At 38.6% G+C, this 21,029-nt stretch overlaps 1 protein-coding gene and 2 non-coding genes across 4 annotated transcripts; 1 reads left to right on the top strand and 2 right to left on the bottom strand.

Annotated features, from left to right (window-relative positions):
• Positions 1–7,802: 7,802 nt before the first annotated feature.
• On the bottom strand, positions 7,803–7,900 carry LOC141598053 (small nucleolar RNA snoR69Y). The gene has a single exon (XR_012523256.1). It is a non-coding gene; the product is annotated as a small nucleolar RNA snoR69Y (small nucleolar RNA).
• Positions 7,901–8,106: 206 nt separating this feature from the next.
• On the bottom strand, positions 8,107–8,202 carry LOC141598056 (small nucleolar RNA snoR69Y). The gene has a single exon (XR_012523258.1). It is a non-coding gene; the product is annotated as a small nucleolar RNA snoR69Y (small nucleolar RNA).
• A 3,966-nt stretch (positions 8,203–12,168) lies between these two features.
• On the top strand, positions 12,169–19,514 carry LOC141596712 (shaggy-related protein kinase epsilon-like). Of its 2 annotated transcripts, none has more exons than XM_074416954.1 (13): positions 12,169–12,373; positions 14,066–14,215; positions 14,634–14,726; positions 15,013–15,072; positions 15,170–15,442; positions 15,590–15,664; positions 16,242–16,298; positions 16,389–16,529; positions 16,871–16,921; positions 17,025–17,120; positions 17,230–17,313; positions 18,826–18,928; positions 19,010–19,514. In XM_074416954.1, the coding sequence occupies exons 1-13, from the start codon at positions 12,314–12,316 to the stop codon at positions 19,069–19,071; spliced, it is 1,305 nt and encodes a 434-aa protein (XP_074273055.1). In that variant the 5' UTR covers positions 12,169–12,313; the 3' UTR covers positions 19,072–19,514. The 2 variants fall into 2 exon arrangements, with proteins under 2 accessions (XP_074273055.1, XP_074273054.1); XM_074416953.1 differs by having other exon boundaries at positions 14,066–14,320.
• The last annotated feature ends 1,515 nt before the right edge of the window (positions 19,515–21,029 follow it).

Below are 21,029 nucleotides of genomic sequence, written 5' to 3'. Positions count from 1 at the left end.
TTCATCTGAGTTGTCTTCTTACGTTATTAATTGAGTGCTTCTTTTCTGTTTCTACCATCGGCCTAGTCGGGGCAGTTAGAATGCGTATCTCAACTACTGTACTTAACGTTTTTAAACATGTTGGCCTGTCGGTGACGTCCTCGTTCAGGCTCGGTCTTAATTAGCCGAGGCGTCGGATTTGCGCTTCCCAACGGTCGTTGTGAACATGTTAACGTATCGGTCGTTGTGTCCCACGCTGCTTCCGGCCTTGGCCGAGGGAATCGGGAATTCTGCGCGACGGCGCCGATTTATTTATAGACGATATTGATCGTGTCCTCGTTGACGCTCGGTCTTAGTTAGCCGAGGTGTCAGATTTGCGTCTCAACCGTACTTATACGTTCTTAAGCTCGGTCTTAATTTGCCGAGAGCAAGTCGCGTTTCCCTCGTCTCGTTCCCGGCTTTGGCCGGAGCAACTGAGTTTACGTTCTGACTGCTGTTGTAAATATCTAGGCATATCGGCTCGTTCCCCCGTCGCCCTCGGTCTTAATTAGCCGAGGTGATCGAGGTTTTGGCGTCTGCACGTCGTAAATATGTTAGCATGTCGGCTCGTTCCCCGTCACTCCGGCTTTGGCCGAGGTGATCGAGGTTTTGGCGCCTGTCTCTTTGTTGTAAATATCTAGGCATATCGGCTCGTTCCCAGCCGCCCTCTGTCTTAATTAGCCGAGGTGATCGAGGTTTTGGCGCTGTCTGCCGTCAGAATAAATATGTTAGCATGTCGGCTCATTCCCCGTCACTCCGGCTTTGGCCGAGGTGATCGAGGTTTTGGCGTGATCTGTTGTTGTAAATATCTAGGCATATCGGCTCGTTCCCCCGTCGCCCTCGGTCTTAATTAGCCGAGGTGATCGAGGTTTTGCGCCTGTCACTGTCGTAAATATGTTAGCATGTCGGCTCGTTCCCCGTCACTCCGGCTTTGGCCGAGGTGATCGAGGTTTTGGCGCTGTCTCATTGTTGTAAATATCTAGGCATATCGGCTCGTTCCTCGTCGCCCTCGGTCTTAATTAGCCGAGGTGATCGAGGTTTTGACGCTGTCTGCCGTCGTAAATATGTTAGCATGTCGGCTCGTTCCCCCGTCACTCCAGGCTTTGGCCGAGGTGATCGAGGTTTTGCGCGTGATCTGCTTTGTTGTAAATATCTAGGCATATCGGCTCGTTCCCCGTCGCCCTCGGTCTTAATTAGCCGAGGTGATCGAGGTTTTGGCGCTGTCTGCCGTCGTAAATATGTTAGCATGTCGGCTCGTTCCCCCGTCACTCTCGGCTTTGGCCGAGGTGATCGAGGTTTTGGCGCTGTCTGCTGTTGTAAATATCTAGGCATATCGGCTCGTTCCCCCGTCGCCCTCGGTCTTAATTAGCCGAGGTGATCGAGGTTTTGGCGCTGTCTGCCGTCGTAAATATGTTAGCATGTCGGCTCATTCCCCCGTCACTCCCGGCTTTGGCCGAGGTGATCGTGGTTTTGGGAGCGGTCTGCTTTCCTCCGGGGATGGCCTCGTTGCCGCGGCGACGCTGTCCTCCCGCGAGTAGGGGAAGGACTTTGGTCGGCCACTGGCAGTATGGGCTCCGCCGGCGTCCTAGTATGCTCCGCTCCTTGCACTGCCCCCGACAAGTCGTTCGGGGTCACTTTGTGGGTCCGGGTCACCTGCGGGTGTGCTGCCGTCACCGTCGTTGCGGCGGGAGTGATCGGCGTATTACCCATCAGGTCCAGGAGTAGCTTCGGTTTTCGCATCGACCACATGTCCCATGATAGTGACTGGCCGTGAGCGGCGGTGTTTACGGTAGTATCGGCATCCCGTACGCCGGTTGAATTACTCGGCCGGTGGAGGACGGCCCGATCTCAGAATTGTGGACGGTATCATCTTGGCCGAATTCGGTTTCGTCGGTCACTGTTTCCTCTGGTTGTTTTACATCTTCTTAGCTTGTTGGGTGGGTTTTTGTTTGGGAATGAATGTGACTAGCTTCTAGTATCTTCCCCACAGACGGCGCCAATTGTTCCGGGTGTAATTCCAGAGCAAGTATTGTTACCACCCGTGGCTTGTAGAATGATGTCTCGAGTTGGATTCCTCACGTCTCTATCGTTCCTCTCGGCCTCACCTGCAACAATGAACGAACTGAGGGCTTGGCTTTGTGCCAAGCGCACTCACCCGACGCTCAAGTCAGTGAACTTAGTGGGATAAGTTGTTATTACTCGGCTAAGGATGTATTGTAGAGAGATAAGGAAGATATTACCAGATGAATAGTGATTCTTAGGTTAATTTGTGGATCCTTTCCTCAATGAGGGTTGAGGAGTATTTATAGACTTTCACCTTTTGTCACGTAGTGGCCAAGTGGCCAAGTGGCTAGCAGGTGGAAAGACCGTTCTACCCTCAGCCGATGGACCCATGTCAGGCCGGCCGAGGGGTCTTGGATGTGAGTACGCGGATACGTGCCCCGGCTGGCTAGTTGCCTGGCCGAGACCCAAGTGACAGGCCGACAGGTGGCGTCGGCTAGGCTGTCCAAGGTGTTGACTTGCTTTGGATATCTTTGACCTTGCTTAATATGTTGACTCGGTCATCGGGTGCAGAATATGCCCCATCAGAAATATCTTTCAAAAGGGAACCATCTTAAAAGCCTCATCCATCCATTTTTTCCACATAAATCAACCTCAAAACTCCACTAAATATCCCAACCAAACCCCAAGATGTCTATCTTGAAAATGTTCCAATTGAGTCTTTCAATTCTCTTGGTGACCCAATATATGCATTCGCGGATGAGTCTGGGCACAAATTTTTCGATGTCTGTGACTTTGAAAGATGTCTGATGGCAAGCTCAGATGAAGAAGATGTTCCAAAAATAAGGAAAGGGAAGAAGAAATATATGCAACAAGAGCTCAGAGAAAGCTATGAAGCAGGTGATCCCTAACTTGGTCTCTTAGGAGAACCGTCTGGGAAATCTTTCGAATACTACGTTAGATATCCAAGAAAAAAATCACCTTTCCCCAAAAGAGAAATGCCAAACTGCCATATGTTTGGACCATCTACCTCAAAAGAAGATGATTTTCCTCCAATAGAGTTTGAAAAAGAAAATTCCACACATTCTTGGAAAATCAAGAATCCAGATGGTTCAACAAGACAGATCAGTGATGCATAGGCAACACTAAACTGGCAATCGGAGAACGCACAAATCCAAAATAATTTCCTGAAAAGCATTGACAAGAAGGTGACAGTCATGGACCGTGCAATCAAAGAAATCAACCAGAAGATCTCTTCGTTACATTACGAACTCCTCAAGTTGGCGACTACTGTGTGCACAACTTCACCATTCATATTAGAAAAGGAGTCTGAATTAAAATCTCTAAAAGCACAATTACACTCCTTACAAAACAAACCAACCTCACCATCTCACATGCCATATGATATATTCACTCCTTATCCAATATATACCACACCACCACTAATAACTAGTCCGATCCCCAACCTATTCCTCAACTACCTCAAGATCCAAGCCCTTTCGGAGCATCCTCGTTCTTACCAACAAGGGTGCTTGAAGAACAACATGTCTCGAAAAAGAGACAGTCTACAACAAAGGATGGAAAAAGAGCATCAACAGTAACCCAATCAGAACCATCAAACACTCTACCCCCAGAAGGTGGTTCACAGTTCATGGTTGAATACAATAACCCTATTTCTTCCTTATTGAAAGAGATAGCGAACCCAAAAAAGGATAAAGAGATATTTCAAGACCTGGAAAAATAAAAAAGGTCACCAAAGGATTCTAGTAATGAGGATAGGATCCTTGAATTCATGATGGTGATGTCATCCACTGGTGAAGAAGAAGTTGAAAGTGAAACGGAGAACCCATCAAATGCAGGACAAAGACAACCCAGAACGTACCCTCCACCAGATTGGCATCCCAAAACCCACACTGAACCTGGACATGGTTTTTCGTTTGATAATATTCCTCCTTCCAAATGGAGAGACAAAGTCTACGAAATGCACGCATGGTGCACGGAACAAATGTTACACCCAGAAAGCAGTCTGTCCTCACTAATTGATAGGCCGGTATCAAGGTTTTATGAGAGACTACGGCAATGGTGGATCAGCCTTGGAGCTTGCATGCAACTTCAGATGCGGCAATCCCCAATTGTGGGCATATCCACAATGAAATCTTAGGTGCTTGGGATCATTACACCACACAAGCACGAGAAGAATTCCTCAACATGAAGTGTTGCTCTTTTAAACACAAAGATCTGGAGCGCCACTATGAGAGAATGTCAAAGAGATTTTATGCTTTTGGTGGCATGGATGACGTAAATCTGAAAGTTTTCCTTTCTAGAACCTCTGGGGAATGAAACATCTAGGCAGTTTTCTCTCAAGAACATTTCTCTCAGCAATGCTACCTTTGGAGAAATATATCAAACCTCCCTTGCGGCTCTAGAAAAGCTATGTAATCACCAAAAGTTTTTCAAACAACTACAAGAATAAGGGAAACTTTTGGATAGAGCGTGTGACCATCCAGAACTCTCTATAAAATGCAAATCAAAGAAGTGTGGTTGTTCGTCTTTCATGGGAGAGAAAAAGTACAAGAAAAGATGGAAGAAGCGTTTCCCAAAATTATCAGGAGACAAAAAATGGAAATTCTTCAAGAAGAAAAAGCGGAGAGGTTTTAAAAAGTCTGATCGTTGTTACATCTGCAAAAAGAAAATACACTATGCAAAACAATGTCCAAATAAGAAGAAAAGAGATAATCTTATTGGTTATCTTGCCCGTGTTGGAGACATTGATGATGCGAATATCGAATCCGTCTTTTCTCTTGATGATGAACCTACAGATGATACCAATCTTGCAATGGTAATAGAAACCATCAGCGATTCATCAGATTCAGATGATGATTCAGATGGAGAAGAAAGTGCAGATGAACAATTCATGCTGTTTGATGCATACACAATCGATATCTGCAAAGCTGAAAAACAAGATGAAACATTGACGGCTTACTTAGCACAACCAACTCCAGAGGCCAAAATCTTTATCTTTCCAGATAAATATGATAAACCGATCCTGGTTGTTGCATATTTTGACATTGGTGCCTCATACTCCATCATGAAGCCAGATTTAATCCCATCATCTCACTGGGAGCCATGCTCAGTAGGGTTCAGAACTGCCAATGGACAAATATTTCGCATATCCCTTAAGAGCAAGCCTATCTACATCCAGCTTTTCCCAGGATACATGATAAAATCCAAAGTATTTGAACCGGAAAGGATTTCATACAAGGATTTAATGTTCTTTACAGCCTCAAAAGGGTGTCCTGGCATCCAAAAGGTCTTAAATATAAAAATCATCTGTTGCCCTAGACAAAGGTCTCGCATATTTATTCTCTGGAGGTTCTTAATCGTATCAAAGAAAAGATAGTCATCACCTCATGTACTGACTCTCATTCCGAGTTCCTTAAAAAATGCAACTCACCTTTATGGCAAAATCCAGAATTTTTAATCAGTCTACCCTTCAAGAAAAATGAAGATATAAACCCCACAAAAGCCAATCATATGGGAATGAATTCAGATCATTACACTCTGGCTCTTCAAGAGGTGGAACAACTCCAGAAGGAGGGACTCATTGAACCAACAAAATCAACTTGGGCTTGCGAAACATTTTATGTCAACAAAAAGGCGGAACAAGTTCGTGGAAAATTAAGGTTAGTAATCAACTACCAACCACTGAATCATTTCCTTGCTAATGATAAATTTCCCTTACCAAAAAAAGAAGTGTTGTTCTTCAAATTACCTCAAGCCCAAATCTTCTCAAAATTTGATCTTAAAGCCGGGTTTTGGCAGTTAGGCATTAAGCCCGACGAAAGACCAAAAACAGGTTTTTGCATACTAGATCACCATTACCAATGGAAAGTCATGCCATTTGGTTTAAAGATAGCCCCATCCTTATTCCAAAAGGCAATGATAAAGATTTTTGAGGCGATCCTCGCAAATGCTTTGATCTACATTGATGATATCCTTTTGTTTTCCCCCGACATTGACTCTCACACTACATTATTAGAGAAGTTCCATAAGATGTCCCACAATATCACCCCAACTCTCCTCTTCCATCAAAACATTTTGGGTATCGATGTTACACCCGGGACAGAGATTGCCACTGGTACCAAGAATTGTTGTTGATTGCTTCTCGTGAATTATTATATATTGTTCTCTTGTGTTTTGTTTGAATATCTATTCCTCTCCATCAGAATACCTTTATGGAATTAGTTGTCAATAAATGTTTCAAGATAAAGAACAATCTTCTAATTTCGGTGACTTTAACGAGCAATTACATCATTTTTGTGGAATTGACGTTTAATTTTAGTATTTCACATTCAAAAAGCCAAAATTGGCATTTAAATAAATCAGTCCGTTTTTCTTAAGACCATTGCTTTTGGTCTGAAATAAGACGGATAACATGTCATCATTTTACAATAAAATGTTGTTATTTTTTGATAACATGTTACTATTATTGTTTATATCATTTTCAGGGTAAAAATTGACACCTCTAGTCATAACATTTTGTGAATTAATTCGTTACATTTTCTTAAAAAATGGCAACATTTTATCCGTCTGACAAATAAGACCAAAAATGTCGGTCTGAAACAAGAATTTGTGTAAATATGGCTATGGTCATTTGGTTGATTTTGTGCTAAGAATAATGGTTGAGGTTTGAATGGAAGATGAGAGTTGGGGTGGAGGATTGTGTTTGATGGTGGTAGGAGGGGTGGTAATAGAAGTAATTTCAAGTAATTTTAAAATTGTGTCAATTTGCACATAAACTGAAACGTTTGAGGATAATTTACACATATAAACTTTGGGGGTAAAACGTACATAGCCACAACCGTTTTGAGGAAAATATTTTAAAAAAAAAACTCAGTTTTATGGGCCGACCCACGTGCAAGGATTGATTATCCCATGGGCCAAGCACAGCCCCGAGCACAAAAATTGGCGTGCCAGGAGCAGGCCATGACGGGGGTTGGGGTGAGTGGGCCAAGCACGGCACGGCAAGCCGATATCCATGCGTGGGCAGGGCCATTTTTTGGGGAAGGCACACACAGCCAAATGTCAACTCTAGATGGAATGAGATAAATATGAGGCTTAAAGAATTGACGATAATGTCATAATGTCCCGGTGACTGAAGAATTGAAGAGCATGGATGTACAAAAAATAATGATGCATGAAGTCGAAAGGCAACTTGGCAAAAATCCAAAAATGAGGTCAGTAAGGTCATACTATGGAAAATCTACAATGTAAACGAGTTTCATGATCTACATCTTCTCAAAAGCGCTTGTTTTGCAAGTCATCTCACGGTGGAGATGTTTAACCACAACCATCGACACAATTTAAACTGAACACTAGTAAACAACAAAAGATGTGTCACGCGTTCACAATTGAACTCGATCTGGATTTGCGTCAAGCTTCAGCTCTTGTACATAGAGCCAGAGTCAAGCATGAATTGCTATACATTACACGGCATCAACAGTGACGCTACCTTACTACCACATGGTCACAACTCAACTCGCAACAGTAGCTTCCATGAAAAAGGAGCCCTCACCTGCCTATTACAACAATTCCCAAAACTACATACTGGAGTTACCAGTTTACAGAATGTCCCGATATCAAATCAAAACGCACAAACTCATGACAAAAGATCTACCATAAGACATTTTAAATTTATACATGTTGAACAGCAGTTAAATCCGAAGAAACAAACATACAAGACATACACGCAGAAATAAAGCATAGGACAAAAAATCAATAAGAAACGAGCTCAGTCAAATATACTTGAGTTTTGTCCCTGACCTCGCGTTAACGAGACCTCATAGAGCTGGGATTAGTATTTGTCATCATTGATTCACGAGAAAAATAAAACAGTATCCAAATATAAAACAACAGATGAAACAAAGAGAATTGTGCACTTAGGCAGCAGGCATAAGAATCAATGCCCGCGATAAAAATAGCCTGTCCCGGTAAATGTAAATGATTTAGGGTCGACTAACATGAATCATATCAAAATCGATACAACCATTATTAATTAAAACGGGGGAGATGGGGATATGAAACAGAAGATAAGCTCAGGCAAATATTCGTATATCTTGTCCTCGACCTCGTAACAAATACGAGATCTCATAGAGCTGGGATTATACATTTGTCATCATAGCTTGAAAATACGGTATAACAAACATCCAACAAAATAACAAATCGATAATTCAACATCATGTGACTCAATTAAGCGAATATGAACAATAGTAGAAACTTGCTCACTGTGCCGTACCAATCATTTGTTTACATGATCGGGACGGATACAGTAAGTTTTACAAGCAAATCTCAAAAAACAACCCAAAATCTGTCAAGAAATACCAAGGTTTATGCAATTAACATACAAAACAACAATAAAATCAAATCACAGAAAACAGAAACAGACAGAAACTTGAGTTATACTACCAGTATAATCAAGGATGTGAAAACTCTGAATATAAGAAATTAAGAGATTAATTTGAAGAGGCTAGAGTAAAGAAGGAAAAGAAATTCAACCCAGGATAAAAGCTAGTTAATTAGCTTCAAGTGTGACATGAACGAAATCGTATGCATTTATAACCCTAGAATTGAGATTTTGGGGATAAACCCTAGCCGCAATGGTGAGGATTAGGGATGATTCTTTGGGCTAGGTTATTTACGTCCGGACGATATATGGGCTGGCTTAATGGTCCGATTGAATTTGTGCGGTTGTTTATAATCTAGACCGGTTCAGTAAAGGAGGCCGGTCTCCAGGTTCACAAAATCACGGTAACGATATCCAGTCTGCTCCAAGAAAAAAAGTCAGATTATTCTTTAAAGTTTAACAGGTCTCGTTCAAACCTCGAAAAAAACAGATATAAAAGATTCTGGTATGGTTCAGATTTCCTCTTAACCGTCCCGGACTCCGTTAGGGTAAGTGGTCGTCCGATTCACGGGGCTTTTCCGTCCGACCGGTGAACACTCCTACTAAGTACTAACGCTAACGTTCCTAGTACATATTTTACTCATTGTAAAACGCATTTGAAAATTTTACCCGTCGCTTTTCCCGCTTATGTACTACGTTCAAAGGGAGAAAAAAGGAAAACAAACAAAAAACACCCAGAACTTTGTACAGTACACACCAATACCCCATAACACCCCACCTCCAATTCCACACCACCACCGCCCAGCCCACTATTAGATATTCGTAGTTGCCGACTACCACGCGCTCTGCCACCATACTCAGACCAACCTCTCCCTGATCATGATCTACCTTCTTCTCATCGTTGTCCACTCCCAATTTTTACCTCAGGCGGACCACTGTCATCATATTGTCGTTCAACCTCGCCGCCACCGGTCTATATTATTTAGGACCTACCCGTAAATCTTAAAATAATAATTCAAAATTTATTACTTTTATATCTCGAATCACAAAAAATAATTAACTATAACTTTTGTATCATTTGATAATAAAATAATTATTAAAACAATTTAATTTTTATAAATGTTTTAACATAAATACGGTTGTAATAAACAAGATTATTATATTAATATTGAGTATGATTATTTTTAAAAATTATACCTTTTTGCCTTGAAAAATGGTAAAAAAAATTAATAGTTGTCAAAAATTAATTTTAAACACCTTCCTAACCTTAACCTGATTTGTATAACCCGCCCTGCCCAAAGGGTCTGCTTTAATCGTAATTCGTATATCACAAATGGGAAGGACACTAGCACATAAACCTGTCAAACGAGTCAGGTCGAAACATGGGTAAGATCAAATATAGGTTAGGTAAAAAATACGGGTCAGAACAAAACCTTAATATAGATTGATCTTGGGGTAAGTAGAAAATACACCCCAAACGGGTACACCTATGTGTAATATAGCCCCCGAATGTTTCACTATGTGCAATTTGGCTTCATAAGTTTGATTTAGTGTGCAACTAAGTCCAATTAACTATTTTCCTATCAATTGCTCACGGGAAAAGACGAAGGAAACATCAGAGAGAGATTAATATGATTATTGGTGATTACCTTGTTAACCATTGAGGATCCTTTGTCCCATTTTTGTGTCTTATCTCCTGTCACATGCTCTCTCCTTTTGACACATAGACATAAAAACCACATATATGGTATATTTATTATTTTCTATGTTGATGTGTCAAACAAAGAGTATCGTGGGATAGGAGATGGGACACCATATGGGACGATGATCCTCACTGCTTGTTGAACTATTTAACGACTTTATCCTACCTTCAACATCACACAAAAACCGTTACCACCATTATTCCTCTCAAACTCAACAGTCACAGAATGCCACTGTGTACATTTCCCCTACCTCCTCAACTCCCACTTCCAATATGACTTGAGCCATCCCCACAATCAAAATCTCATTTCACATATTTTACAAACGCATGATAAAATACGCGACTTTAATAAATCTTTGTTGATTTTTATTTATTTATTATAATGATGATGTGTAACACCCCAAGTTATTGAGAGTAAGCTTGTCTCACATCGGGGAATTGAAGAGGTTGTGATATGTTTATAAGAGATTCCACCCACCACTTAGTAACAAGGCCTTGTGCTTTTGGGCTTAAGTGAGGACAAGTAATGGGCCCAAAGGTACATATCCCATCTTATTGGGTTGTGTTACGGTCGTGGTGGGTCGGGTTGTTATATGATGTTTATGTATTAATAATCACGCACATGAATAAATCTTTGCTAATTTGCACATATTGAAACATTCGGGGCTAAGTTGCACCAGCTCGTCTTGCTTGTGAGTTGTGACGGTCAACAGCCTTCCTCCCACTTGTGCCTTCCTCCCACTTGTTCTGCCACTTGCTCTTCGTGAGAGGTCACAACTCTGTGAAGAAATAGTGCCGTCACAAATAAGAACTCTGTGAAGAAATAGTGCACGTAATTCTCATTTGTGACGGGCACTTTTCGTCACAAGCTTGTGACCTCCTACAAGCTATAGCCTGTAAGTGAGAGAGCAAATGAGGGGCCTGTTTGGTCAAGCTTCCTAAGTGCTTTTTTAATTGTAAAAGGAGAAGTTGGGCCAAACACTACAATTTAGGGAGATAAAAAACTACTTTTCAAAAGTCAAAAGCTTAAAAAAAGCCACTAGAAACAGAAGCACCAAATTGGTACTTCTGCTTCAACTTCTCACGAAAACTCTTTGAATTACGGCGCCAATACAATGCTTTTTTTACCGCCATCATTTTATCAACAAACCCACGTTCCTTCTATTCTCCCGTTCTATACTCTCCGTCTTTGAACTTTAAAAATTTTCTTTGATTGTCATATCAAGCAATATGCTATCAGGTAATTATCTAATTCTTTCATCGTTTTAGATTAATTTGTAAGAGGATGATGATGATCTCATGTGTGCATGTATGTATGCTGTAAACCACACAAATCAAAAGATGATAAAAGGTGTGCATGTATGTATGTCTAATGTGTGCATGTTTGTATGTAACTTGTATTTTTGAGAAAACTGATTTTTTATGTTTCATACCCGAATATCATCAAGTATGCATCCATAATTTCCATCAAGTATGCAACTCTACCAAAATCGTGATTCTTTTAACATAAGTTTTCTTATTCAAAAGATGATATTATTAATAATGTTAGTTAAAATGAAACTAAAAAAAACTAAAAAGCTGGAAAATTGGGAGTAGGCCAAACACATCAATTTGTCAATAAACTATTTTTTCAAAAGTTAGGCCAAACAAACACAGCTTTTTCAAAAAGTAGTTTATGAAAAAACTCCTTCTAAGAAGTAAAAGCTCTTTCACATAAACTTGGCCAAACAGCACCGAGATTAGTTGGGAGAAGGGTTATGAGACGTGATAAACTTGTGACGGTTACAAGTGAAACCTTCTGTCACTAATCCAAATTTATCTTCAACTTATAGGATTGGGAGTCAAAAATTCAGATCTTAACTAAAAAAATGGATCAATCGAGTCAGATTTTGCAAATCTAAGCAACAAGACACGATTGATTACGTAGAAATTTATTTATTTATTTATGGATATAGATAAGACCCCCACATACTAATCTCTGACCTTTGACTGAGCAAACGACAGACAAATCCAGGAATAAAATACTCGATACAAAAATAAGTTTATCCTTCTGTTTCTCCCAAATATATTTCTTTCCCCTCTTTCGTCTTCATCAATTGAAATTCTTCCCTCCCTCCTTCGAATTTCTGGGTTCGAAAAAGGGGGGAAGAAATTGTCGATTAATTTAATCAATTACGGAGGATTAAACCATGAATGTTATGCGACGTATCAAAAGTATTTCTGCTGCCAGACCTTCTCTTTCTGATTCCGTATGAATTTTCAATTCCCCCCCTTTTTTTATTGCAGTTTTTGATTATTTTTGTTGTTTTTATTGAGTTTCAAATTGAATTTAATCGGAAAGTGTTAATTCAACGCCCTGCTGAAGTTTGCATTGTTATGTTATGTTATGTTGATGATTATGAGGTTTTATATTTTTGATCGATATTTCTGGAAGTTTCTATCGTTGCCATTACCTTGAAATTTGCGGGATTCATTGAGGCACTGGGATAATGTCGTCATTGTTGTTATATTTTTTTGATGATTTGGGAAGTTGATAATGTTGTTGATGATATTTTTTGATGAGTAATCCATAAAATGGGACGTAAGGCGAATTAGGCGATTTTAGATTGATTAGTGGTTTGCATTTGGCGTAAAATGATCATATTAGAATTGAAGGAATTGTATGAAAGTTGTGGGATAATAGTTTACTCTATTTGGTGGCTTTAATCATGGGATTAGATGTCGGCAACCACAGAGCGTCATTGGAAGTGTTTATTACGCAACGACATGAGGTGAAGAAAACGGATTTAAGTGAACACGAGTACAACTAATATTTACTACCAGGAATTTAATAGATCATGGGATATTGAATAGACTAGTTTCAAAAAAGGAAAATATGAAAATACAATTATGATGGAAGGCTACAATCCATTTGACTGTGTTCTAATAATAACGCTGATACTATGAGGATCGTGGTGGGGTTATGCTAAGATGTTTGACTACTGATTTTGCGAAACTCTGTAGCTTTATAACTGGTCTTTAGATATTATGGCGATCTATGGCTGATATTGCTTCTATATTGGTAAGGGTATCTTATAATGGCGAGGTTGAAGTTGAAAAAATTTGATAATTTGGAAAGACATTTTCATAATTTGGAAAAAATTCGGTAAGGGTATCTTATAAATCTCTCTGAACAACCTTGGTTAATTTTTTTCATTGGACTTGTCTTCGTTAATCTTGTACCTCTCAGTCTAATACCGATAGTTAATAGGCGGTATTTTGATACTCGTAAATTCAGAATTCTCGGTAAGTGGTTGTTTACGTAGAAGAGTTGCTATAAGTCTTTTAGCGGTGTCCTTTGTAATGATGGATTATTGTCAGGATGACAATAGAGTGCTCTTTTTCCTTGTTCAATGTGCTCGTTTCTTCTTGTAATTAGAGACCACCTACATTTTATGGAGAAAATATGTATTGAAGAAGGTCACATCTGTTTCATATAATGTGAAAAGCAGACCCGCGGTGGCCACTCTAGCTTGAAGGGTTTTGAAATAGGAAAGTCTTGGAACAATAGCAGTCTCTCTTAAAATTTTGAAGGCCCAAACTATTGTGATTTCCTGGTACTTCTGCTGTTGAATGGCATACAAGGATTTCTTTTCTAAATTCAAATACCACCCTTAAACCCTAATTTATAAATTCCTCGTAATGCTTTGTTCAAATTATATCAGACCAGCAGCAAATATTAAGATATTAGTTTCTTATTATCCTATTCCGTTTTCACGTGGCTCAATCTTCATTTTGAACCTTCTGTTCATCAGAATAGTTCTTTCCTCCAGGAAGGTTGTTTAGAAATTAGAATGCAGGAAACATGGGTCTTATTCTTTTCTGATATTAGTGTGTGATTTACTTTAAAGCACCTTCGTATCTTGCAGTTTTGACTGTAAAATCCAATTTATTTGTATTAGGGTGGGGACTGTTGCACAAAGGAGGTGAAGGTTGGCCAAGAAAGTGAAGGAAAGCCCTTCAATGATTTGCTTCCAGATGATAGATGTTCTACAGGAGGAGAGCAGGGCGTGCCTTCAACTTCTATTTTGGCTGTGGCTAGCACGTCTGATGTAAGTTCTGCTGACATGATGAAGAAAACTGATTATGATAAACTTCCTAAGGAAATGCATGCGATGAAAATCCAGGATAGTAAAGCTGATTGCCTTGACGAAAAGGTAAAATTTAAGGCGGAATGGCAAATAAATCTGTTGGGTTGAACACGTTTTTTTAATCTCAACATCGATTGTCGGAGTAGCAATTTTTGATTTGACTTTTACCTGGGAGCAGATTAATCTTTTGTGATTTTCCCAAGGATTGCGGATGCAATTTGGTTCAGATAATGACTTTTGGCTTTGTTAATTAATAGTGACCTAGGTGACAATGGAGCTAAAGCATATAGTTTACGTTTTGAAATTCCTGCTTTTTTTTATCTACTTACTTTTAATGGTTTTAAGTATTGACTCATATATCCTGCTTGCAATTGATTAGGACATGGAGGCAGCTTTTGTGAGTGGGAATGGCACTGAAACTGGCCAGATAATTACGACAACCATGGGTGGTAAAAATGGGATGCCGAAACAGGTGACTCCCCTTTTCCTCTCTGGTTTTGCACGCTTCCTTTATAAGTGATCCATTTGGTGTCAAGGATTGGCTTTGCATCTTATATTTCATTGATTGGCTTCTTGCTGATGGTCATAATTCTGTTTAAAACCAAACATATTCTTCTTTCTTGCTTTGAAGTTTTGGTACATGAATCTGCTGTAACCTTTCTGGTTTTCACTTTTCATCATCATTCATTACTCTGTTTTCATTTTAATTGAGGCGTCATGCAAATTCCTTCTTAACACTACACACATCTTTGTTCCAGACAGTTTCTTACTTGGCAGAACGTGTGGTTGGGACTGGTTCCTTTGGTGTAGTTTTCCAGGTAATTGACAATTGGTTTACCCGATGTCCCTGAGGTTGCTTGAATTTTTAAGCAGATGTTGAGTTATTCATGTCCCTTGTGTTCTTTTTCCTCACAGGCTAAGTGCTTGGAAAGTGGGGAGCAAGTTGCAATAAAAAAGGTTTTACAAGATAAGCGATACAAGAACAGAGAACTCCAGATCATGTGCTTATTAGAGAATCCCAGTGTTGTTCAAATGAAGCACTATTTCTATTCGACAACAGAAAAAGACGAAGTGTACCTGAATCTTGTTCTGGAATATGTTCCAGAAACAGTCTACCGAGTTCTGAAGCACTATAGTAGGATGAATCAACATATGCCTATTATATATGTGAAGTTGTATATCTACCAGGTGAGCTTATGATTGCTAACACGAATCTAAATTTTGTCCCGAGCTTTTAAGACATTGGTTTAATTTACCTGATAATTCGAATAATTATTCTCTCTTAGAGAAGTAAGCACGGCTGTTGTGTTTCAACAATACTCTGCTTTTTTGTAGATTTGTCGGGCATTAAATTATATTCACAATGTTATTGGCGTGTGCCATCGTGACATCAAGCCCCAAAATTTACTGGTGAGTGTTTTGTACTTTTTTTCACTGTTGTTGAGTTAGAGTGTTATTTCTTGCATCTTTTGTTAATTTCTTTACTTCAATTTAATGTTCATATCACTGATTGTCTTTCATTTGTATCAAGTGGCCATGGATTTTTCGATGAATGTGGCTCAATAGTATATTTAGACAGCTACTAAGTGGCCAAGGATTGTAAAACTTGCCAGAAAAATATGGCTAAAACTTCCAGAAAAATATGGCTTTTGAGTAGGAAATCATTAAGCAGCACTGACCAGCTTCATTTCTTACAGTGAGTTGGCTATCCAAACACTTAACAATATCCTCTGCATGGCACTGTCATTTGCAACATAAATTTCATTTTGTCACAATGTCAGTTCTCAATTATTTGGGCAGTTCCAGTGACCAAGAAGAAAATTTGAACGAGTCCGTGTCTTCGTTTTGTCTTAGGAACATCCTGATTCCTCGGAGTCTTGAGTAGGATCGTGGCTTGTGAGGGTGTTGTATTAATGCTGTTATCGACATCACATTGTTGGCCAATATCCATAATAACACCCAATTTTTCGTTGATTTGGATCTGCAGGTTAATCCACACACACATGAAGTAAAGCTGTGTGATTTTGGGAGTGCAAAGATATTGGTATGTTTTTTTTTTCCTTGGAGCTAGAAGTATTGTCATGAATTTGTTTCGTTTTAGTTTGATTTGAACAAAAATCTAAATGCACTTCAGGTTCCAGGTGAACCAAACATATCATATATTTGTTCTCGGTATTATCGAGCACCTGAATTAATATTTGGAGCTACAGAGTATACAACTGCTATTGATATGTGGTCTGTCGGCTGTGTTATGGCTGAGCTTCTTCATGGACAGGTTTTCTTCGTTCTATTTCACTTTTAATTTTATGCATCATTTGCATCTTCTGATTTATCTCCATTTTTTTCTTTCTGCTGCTCTGTAATGCCTGATGCTTTGGTGGGTTGTAATGGGACGGAATGGATTTGATCTATTCTAGTGTTTGGTTGGATGACTTGGATTATTTTGGAATGGAGTTAGTAACTTGAAGGATTCTAACTCCATTACCCCTTAGGATTCCATAACCCCCCATTCCCTCAAGTTTCAAACTTAATTCCCGCTCCTTAAAACTCTAGAGTGAACCAAACGCCCACTGATTGTATGTGGGATTTCTCATGCTTTATGTGTTTTTTTTGCAGCCACTATTTCCTGGTGATAGCGGTGTTGATCAACTGGTGCAGATTGTTAAGGTAAACCTTCCAAAATCTCAACTCAATGGTCACATGAAAATGTGAAAATGGTTGCATTTCGACCTTGCAATATGTTCAACTGTATGGCTATGTGGTATGGCAGGTTCTGGGAACACCAACCAGAGAAGAAATAAGGTGTATGAATCCAAATTCCAGCGAATTTAAATTTCCGCAAATAAAGGCTCATCCGTGGCACAAGGTTTGTTAAGTTTACCCATTTACCTTCTTCAGTTGCAGAATTTCTCATCGCATTGTAATTTTGTTTCTCTTTTCTAAGCTGCTGTATGCCTAATAAATTTTTGTTTTAGGTGTTTCACAAGCGTATGCCCCATGAAGCTGTGGATCTGGTGTCGCGGTTGCTTCAGTATTCTCCAAATCTCCGATGCACAGCTGTGAGTATCTTTTCTTTTGCTTCAAGCAAATCAAATTCGTTATATACCCCAGCCTTTTTTTTTTGCGTTTATTATACTGACCAATTCTGATAGCATGAGTGAGTTGTGGTGACGTGATTCAGGCTTCTAATATTGACTTTATCTGCCACAAGTTTATTTTATATGACACTTTTCTTGTTTGAATCTTGCCCTATTGGCCGTTGAAAAGATTGCGGGCAAGTGATCTCATTTATTTAAGGATTTGGGTCGCCACCTTTGTGCTTGGTGCTATGTGATTTTAAGGCCTATCGGTATCATTTCTGAAGAATTAGGTAGATTATTAACACCTACTCTTCTTTTTAAATAGATCGAGTGAGGTTCCCTTAGTCACTCTTTTCTTCACCTTCACTTTATTGGACTAAAGATTCCTGTTCTCTCATTTCAAATGTCCACGGAACAACCTTTACCACAAATGTACTTTGATAATATGATTGTTTCCTAGTGTGCCGATCTGTGCTTGTCGTCCATTATCTGCAAATGGTAAAAGTATTTACCCTCTTTTGGACTAAAAAGTTATAGCATTATATCAGTGGGTCTTGTATGAAGAAGTGCTTGGTCGATTATTAACTCCTACTCTTCTTTTAAAAGGGCGAGTGAGTTCTCTTAGTAACTCTTTTCTTCACCTTCACTTTATTGGATTAAAGGTCCCTGTTCATCTCATTCCAAATACCCATGGAATACCCTTATACCACAAAATGTACTTTGATGATATGATTGTTTCCTGGTTTGCTGATCTGTGCTTGGTCGTTGTTCATTATCTGCAACTTGTGATTTAATTATCTACCTTCTTTCCCGGCTAAAATGTCATAGCATTATATCAGTGAGTCTTCTATGAGACGGCCTCACATATGAGGCCACCATATGCAATTTTTTTTTATATTTATATATATATAATCTGTTTTACTTTTTTCCAATTGTGTCTTGATGTAATTAAGAACCCTTTTTGTTTCATTAAAATTTACCTTTTTTTCTTTTCATTATTTTACCCTTTTCCAATTATTATTTGTTCTTCTCTCCTTTATTACATTTTTTTTACCGACCACTTTCTTATATATTTTACTTGGTTTACTTTTAAGGCATTCCGGATCCTTAACTCTATTTCGGTTTTCAAAATCGTTTTAATCTTTGCTCTCGATTTAAATTTTAAGTTTTTATAAAAGAAATCTGAAATTCGATTTTAAAACCTGTAAGTTTACCTTGATTTTCCATTACATTTTCACTACCCCTTTTATTTGTCATTTTCCCTTTTCTATTCGCTTTTTGAGGTGTACGTTCACCTATGGATGGTTCTAAAGGATGATTCATGTCAGCCGACCCCAAATCATTTTGGGATTAAGGCTCTGATGTTGTTGTTGTTGTATTTTACCTCTCAACAACGGTTCCACATAATGATCCATGTCAGTTCACCCTAAAGTCATTATACGATCAAGGCTCTGTTGTTAACCTTTGACTTTATTCCAACCATTCTTTCAGTTGGAGGCTTGTGCGCATAATTTCTTTGATGATCTGAGGGAACCCAATGTATGCTTGCCTAATGGCAAACCCCTTCCACCTTTGCTCAACTTTACACCTCAAGGTATCTCTAGTCTCATTTTGGCTCTTCCACATTGATATTTTTGTCATCCATGTCCTCACTCTAACCGGCCTTGGGTTGCAGAGCTAGCCCTTGTGTCCCCCGAGCTACGTGCACGTCTTGTGCCGGAGCATGTGAAGAAGTGATGGTAACATCAAGGCTTTCAAATCTAGGATATGTACTTTTTTTTGTGCTCGGTTTTGGCCCCAAAGTTTTGTGATGACTACTTTAGAAACTCCTTATTCTTGTATCATACCAATACGGATGGGTAGAAATGACAGGCGATGACATTGTCAGTCAAAGTCGCGACTTCTTTCAACCGGTAAGTAATTGAGGATGGACTGAGTTTGTTGAAGGGTATTCTTGGCTTCTACCACGACTCTCGACTTCTTGATGTAGGTGGATTGTCGTCGCACCTCTGTACATGTAAAGCTTGTAATCTGTGTATGTCAAACATGTAGGTGAAGAGTATCTACTCTTTCCCATCATTGTATCTCTTGGATTTAACGTGTTTCGTCTGTATCCACTTATTTAAACTTTACATTTTCACCCTTGTGCCTAATTTCATACTCAGAGCCTTGTATTTTCATCTCCTGTGAGCTCAAGCTGATTGTGATTTGTGATGTTCTGTTTCAATTTCCATGCTATATAAACTATTATTTGAGATGGTATGTGAGAGATCAGTTTTGTAAATAGAGTAACACAAATTATACTCCGTACTTCCGTAGACCATACACGGTCTTGAAGAATACGAATTAGTCCGTATGATCTAGTGAAACTTTGATATGATTGAAGTAAGAAATAATCCCTCTGTCCCGGTCATTTGTTTACCTTTTGTTTACCTATTCTATTTAGGGATCTTAGTTAATTGTCACTTTTTTATTTTGGAAATGCCTTTAATGGGCAATTTGATTGTATCCCACAAAATTTGGTCTACTTGTCAACTAATAATTGTCCCCTTTTATTTCGTTGATTTTTGTGCTAAAATCAAAGATAAACAAATGTTGGGGACGAAGAGATTTTTGTTCTACAATTCCCTTGTGACGGGTTACCATTTATGACGGATATTTTGTGAGATAAAATGGTAACAAAATGGGTTAGTGGAGAAAGGGGACCACATGAATAGTGTTGCAGAGAGAGAAAAAGTGGGTACTTTGTGAGGTAAAATGGTATCCGTCTCTTGTTTGTGACGGATAGGTGCCATCACAAACAAGAATTTGTGTTTGTTCTATGCTATAGCAGCTTAAATTTCAAACAAATTTATTAATGATCCATCCAATATTAATGCGAGTATATTGAAAGTAAATTTTTTTATGATGGCATCCATTTAATTTGGAGCGAATTCGGGATAGGTAGGATCATGAGTGAGGTAAAAATCTGTCACAAGTTCTAAGTTCTAACCTTGAATTATATTCTCACAATTCAAACTCAACAACTCGCATATCAATACTCTACATCTGTATTCTGTACATATATTATCGGCTTACCGTTAAAAGTGTTAAACCGTCTCAAAACCAGACTCTTTTGAATTATTCTTGACAGCATAATAATTTAGCAAAGATGACGTTGCAGCCTATGGTAAAACTAACATATGATATCCTGTCAAATATGATATAGGCAAATATGGTAAGAATATGATAGTATATTTCCTATAAATATTTCGGGTGTATATTTCCTATATTCATAAATTTCATATATATTTTGAATATCTCTCCCATTCTTACACAATACGGAGTATATCTTTAAAAAATATATAAAATTCCTATATATATTTTGGTGTATAATTCATATATTTCATATATATTTTGAAATTCTCTTCCATCCTTACACAATATATCTTTAAAATTAAAAATTAAAAAACATAAAAATTCTTACACAATATATCTTTAAAAACCATATAATCGTTGCGTATTATAAAAACATATAAAGTAAATAATAAATATAAATATAAGGATTCAACCCCTCGTCATCAAAAAAAAAAATATAAATATAATATCTAAGCAAAAATAGATTATAAACTAATTTACTATAGATCTATAGCTATATGATATTTTTTCAACAAAATTACGAAATATATTTATATAAGCAAAATTACTGAATATAT

Source organism: Silene latifolia, chromosome 8 (assembly GCF_048544455.1).
Source record: "Silene latifolia isolate original U9 population chromosome 8, ASM4854445v1, whole genome shotgun sequence".
Taxonomy (NCBI): Eukaryota; Viridiplantae; Streptophyta; class Magnoliopsida; order Caryophyllales; family Caryophyllaceae; genus Silene; species Silene latifolia.
The sequence above is the reverse complement of the archived record's forward strand: the minus strand, read 5'-3'. Positions and strand labels throughout refer to the sequence as shown.

What these genes read in the sequence shown, in the direction of transcription:
- LOC141596712 (XM_074416953.1), top strand. Translation starts at nt 12,314, where the DNA reads ATGAATGTTATGCGACGTATCAAAAGTATTTCTGCTGCCAGACCTTCT. An exon ending in TCAAGCCCCAAAATTTACTG is followed by an intron (nt 15,665 to 16,241) that starts GTGAGTGTTTTG and finishes TTGGATCTGCAG; the next exon opens with GTTAATCCACACACACATGA. An exon ending in AACTGGTGCAGATTGTTAAG is followed by an intron (nt 16,922 to 17,024) that starts GTAAACCTTCCA and finishes GTGGTATGGCAG; the next exon opens with GTTCTGGGAACACCAACCAG.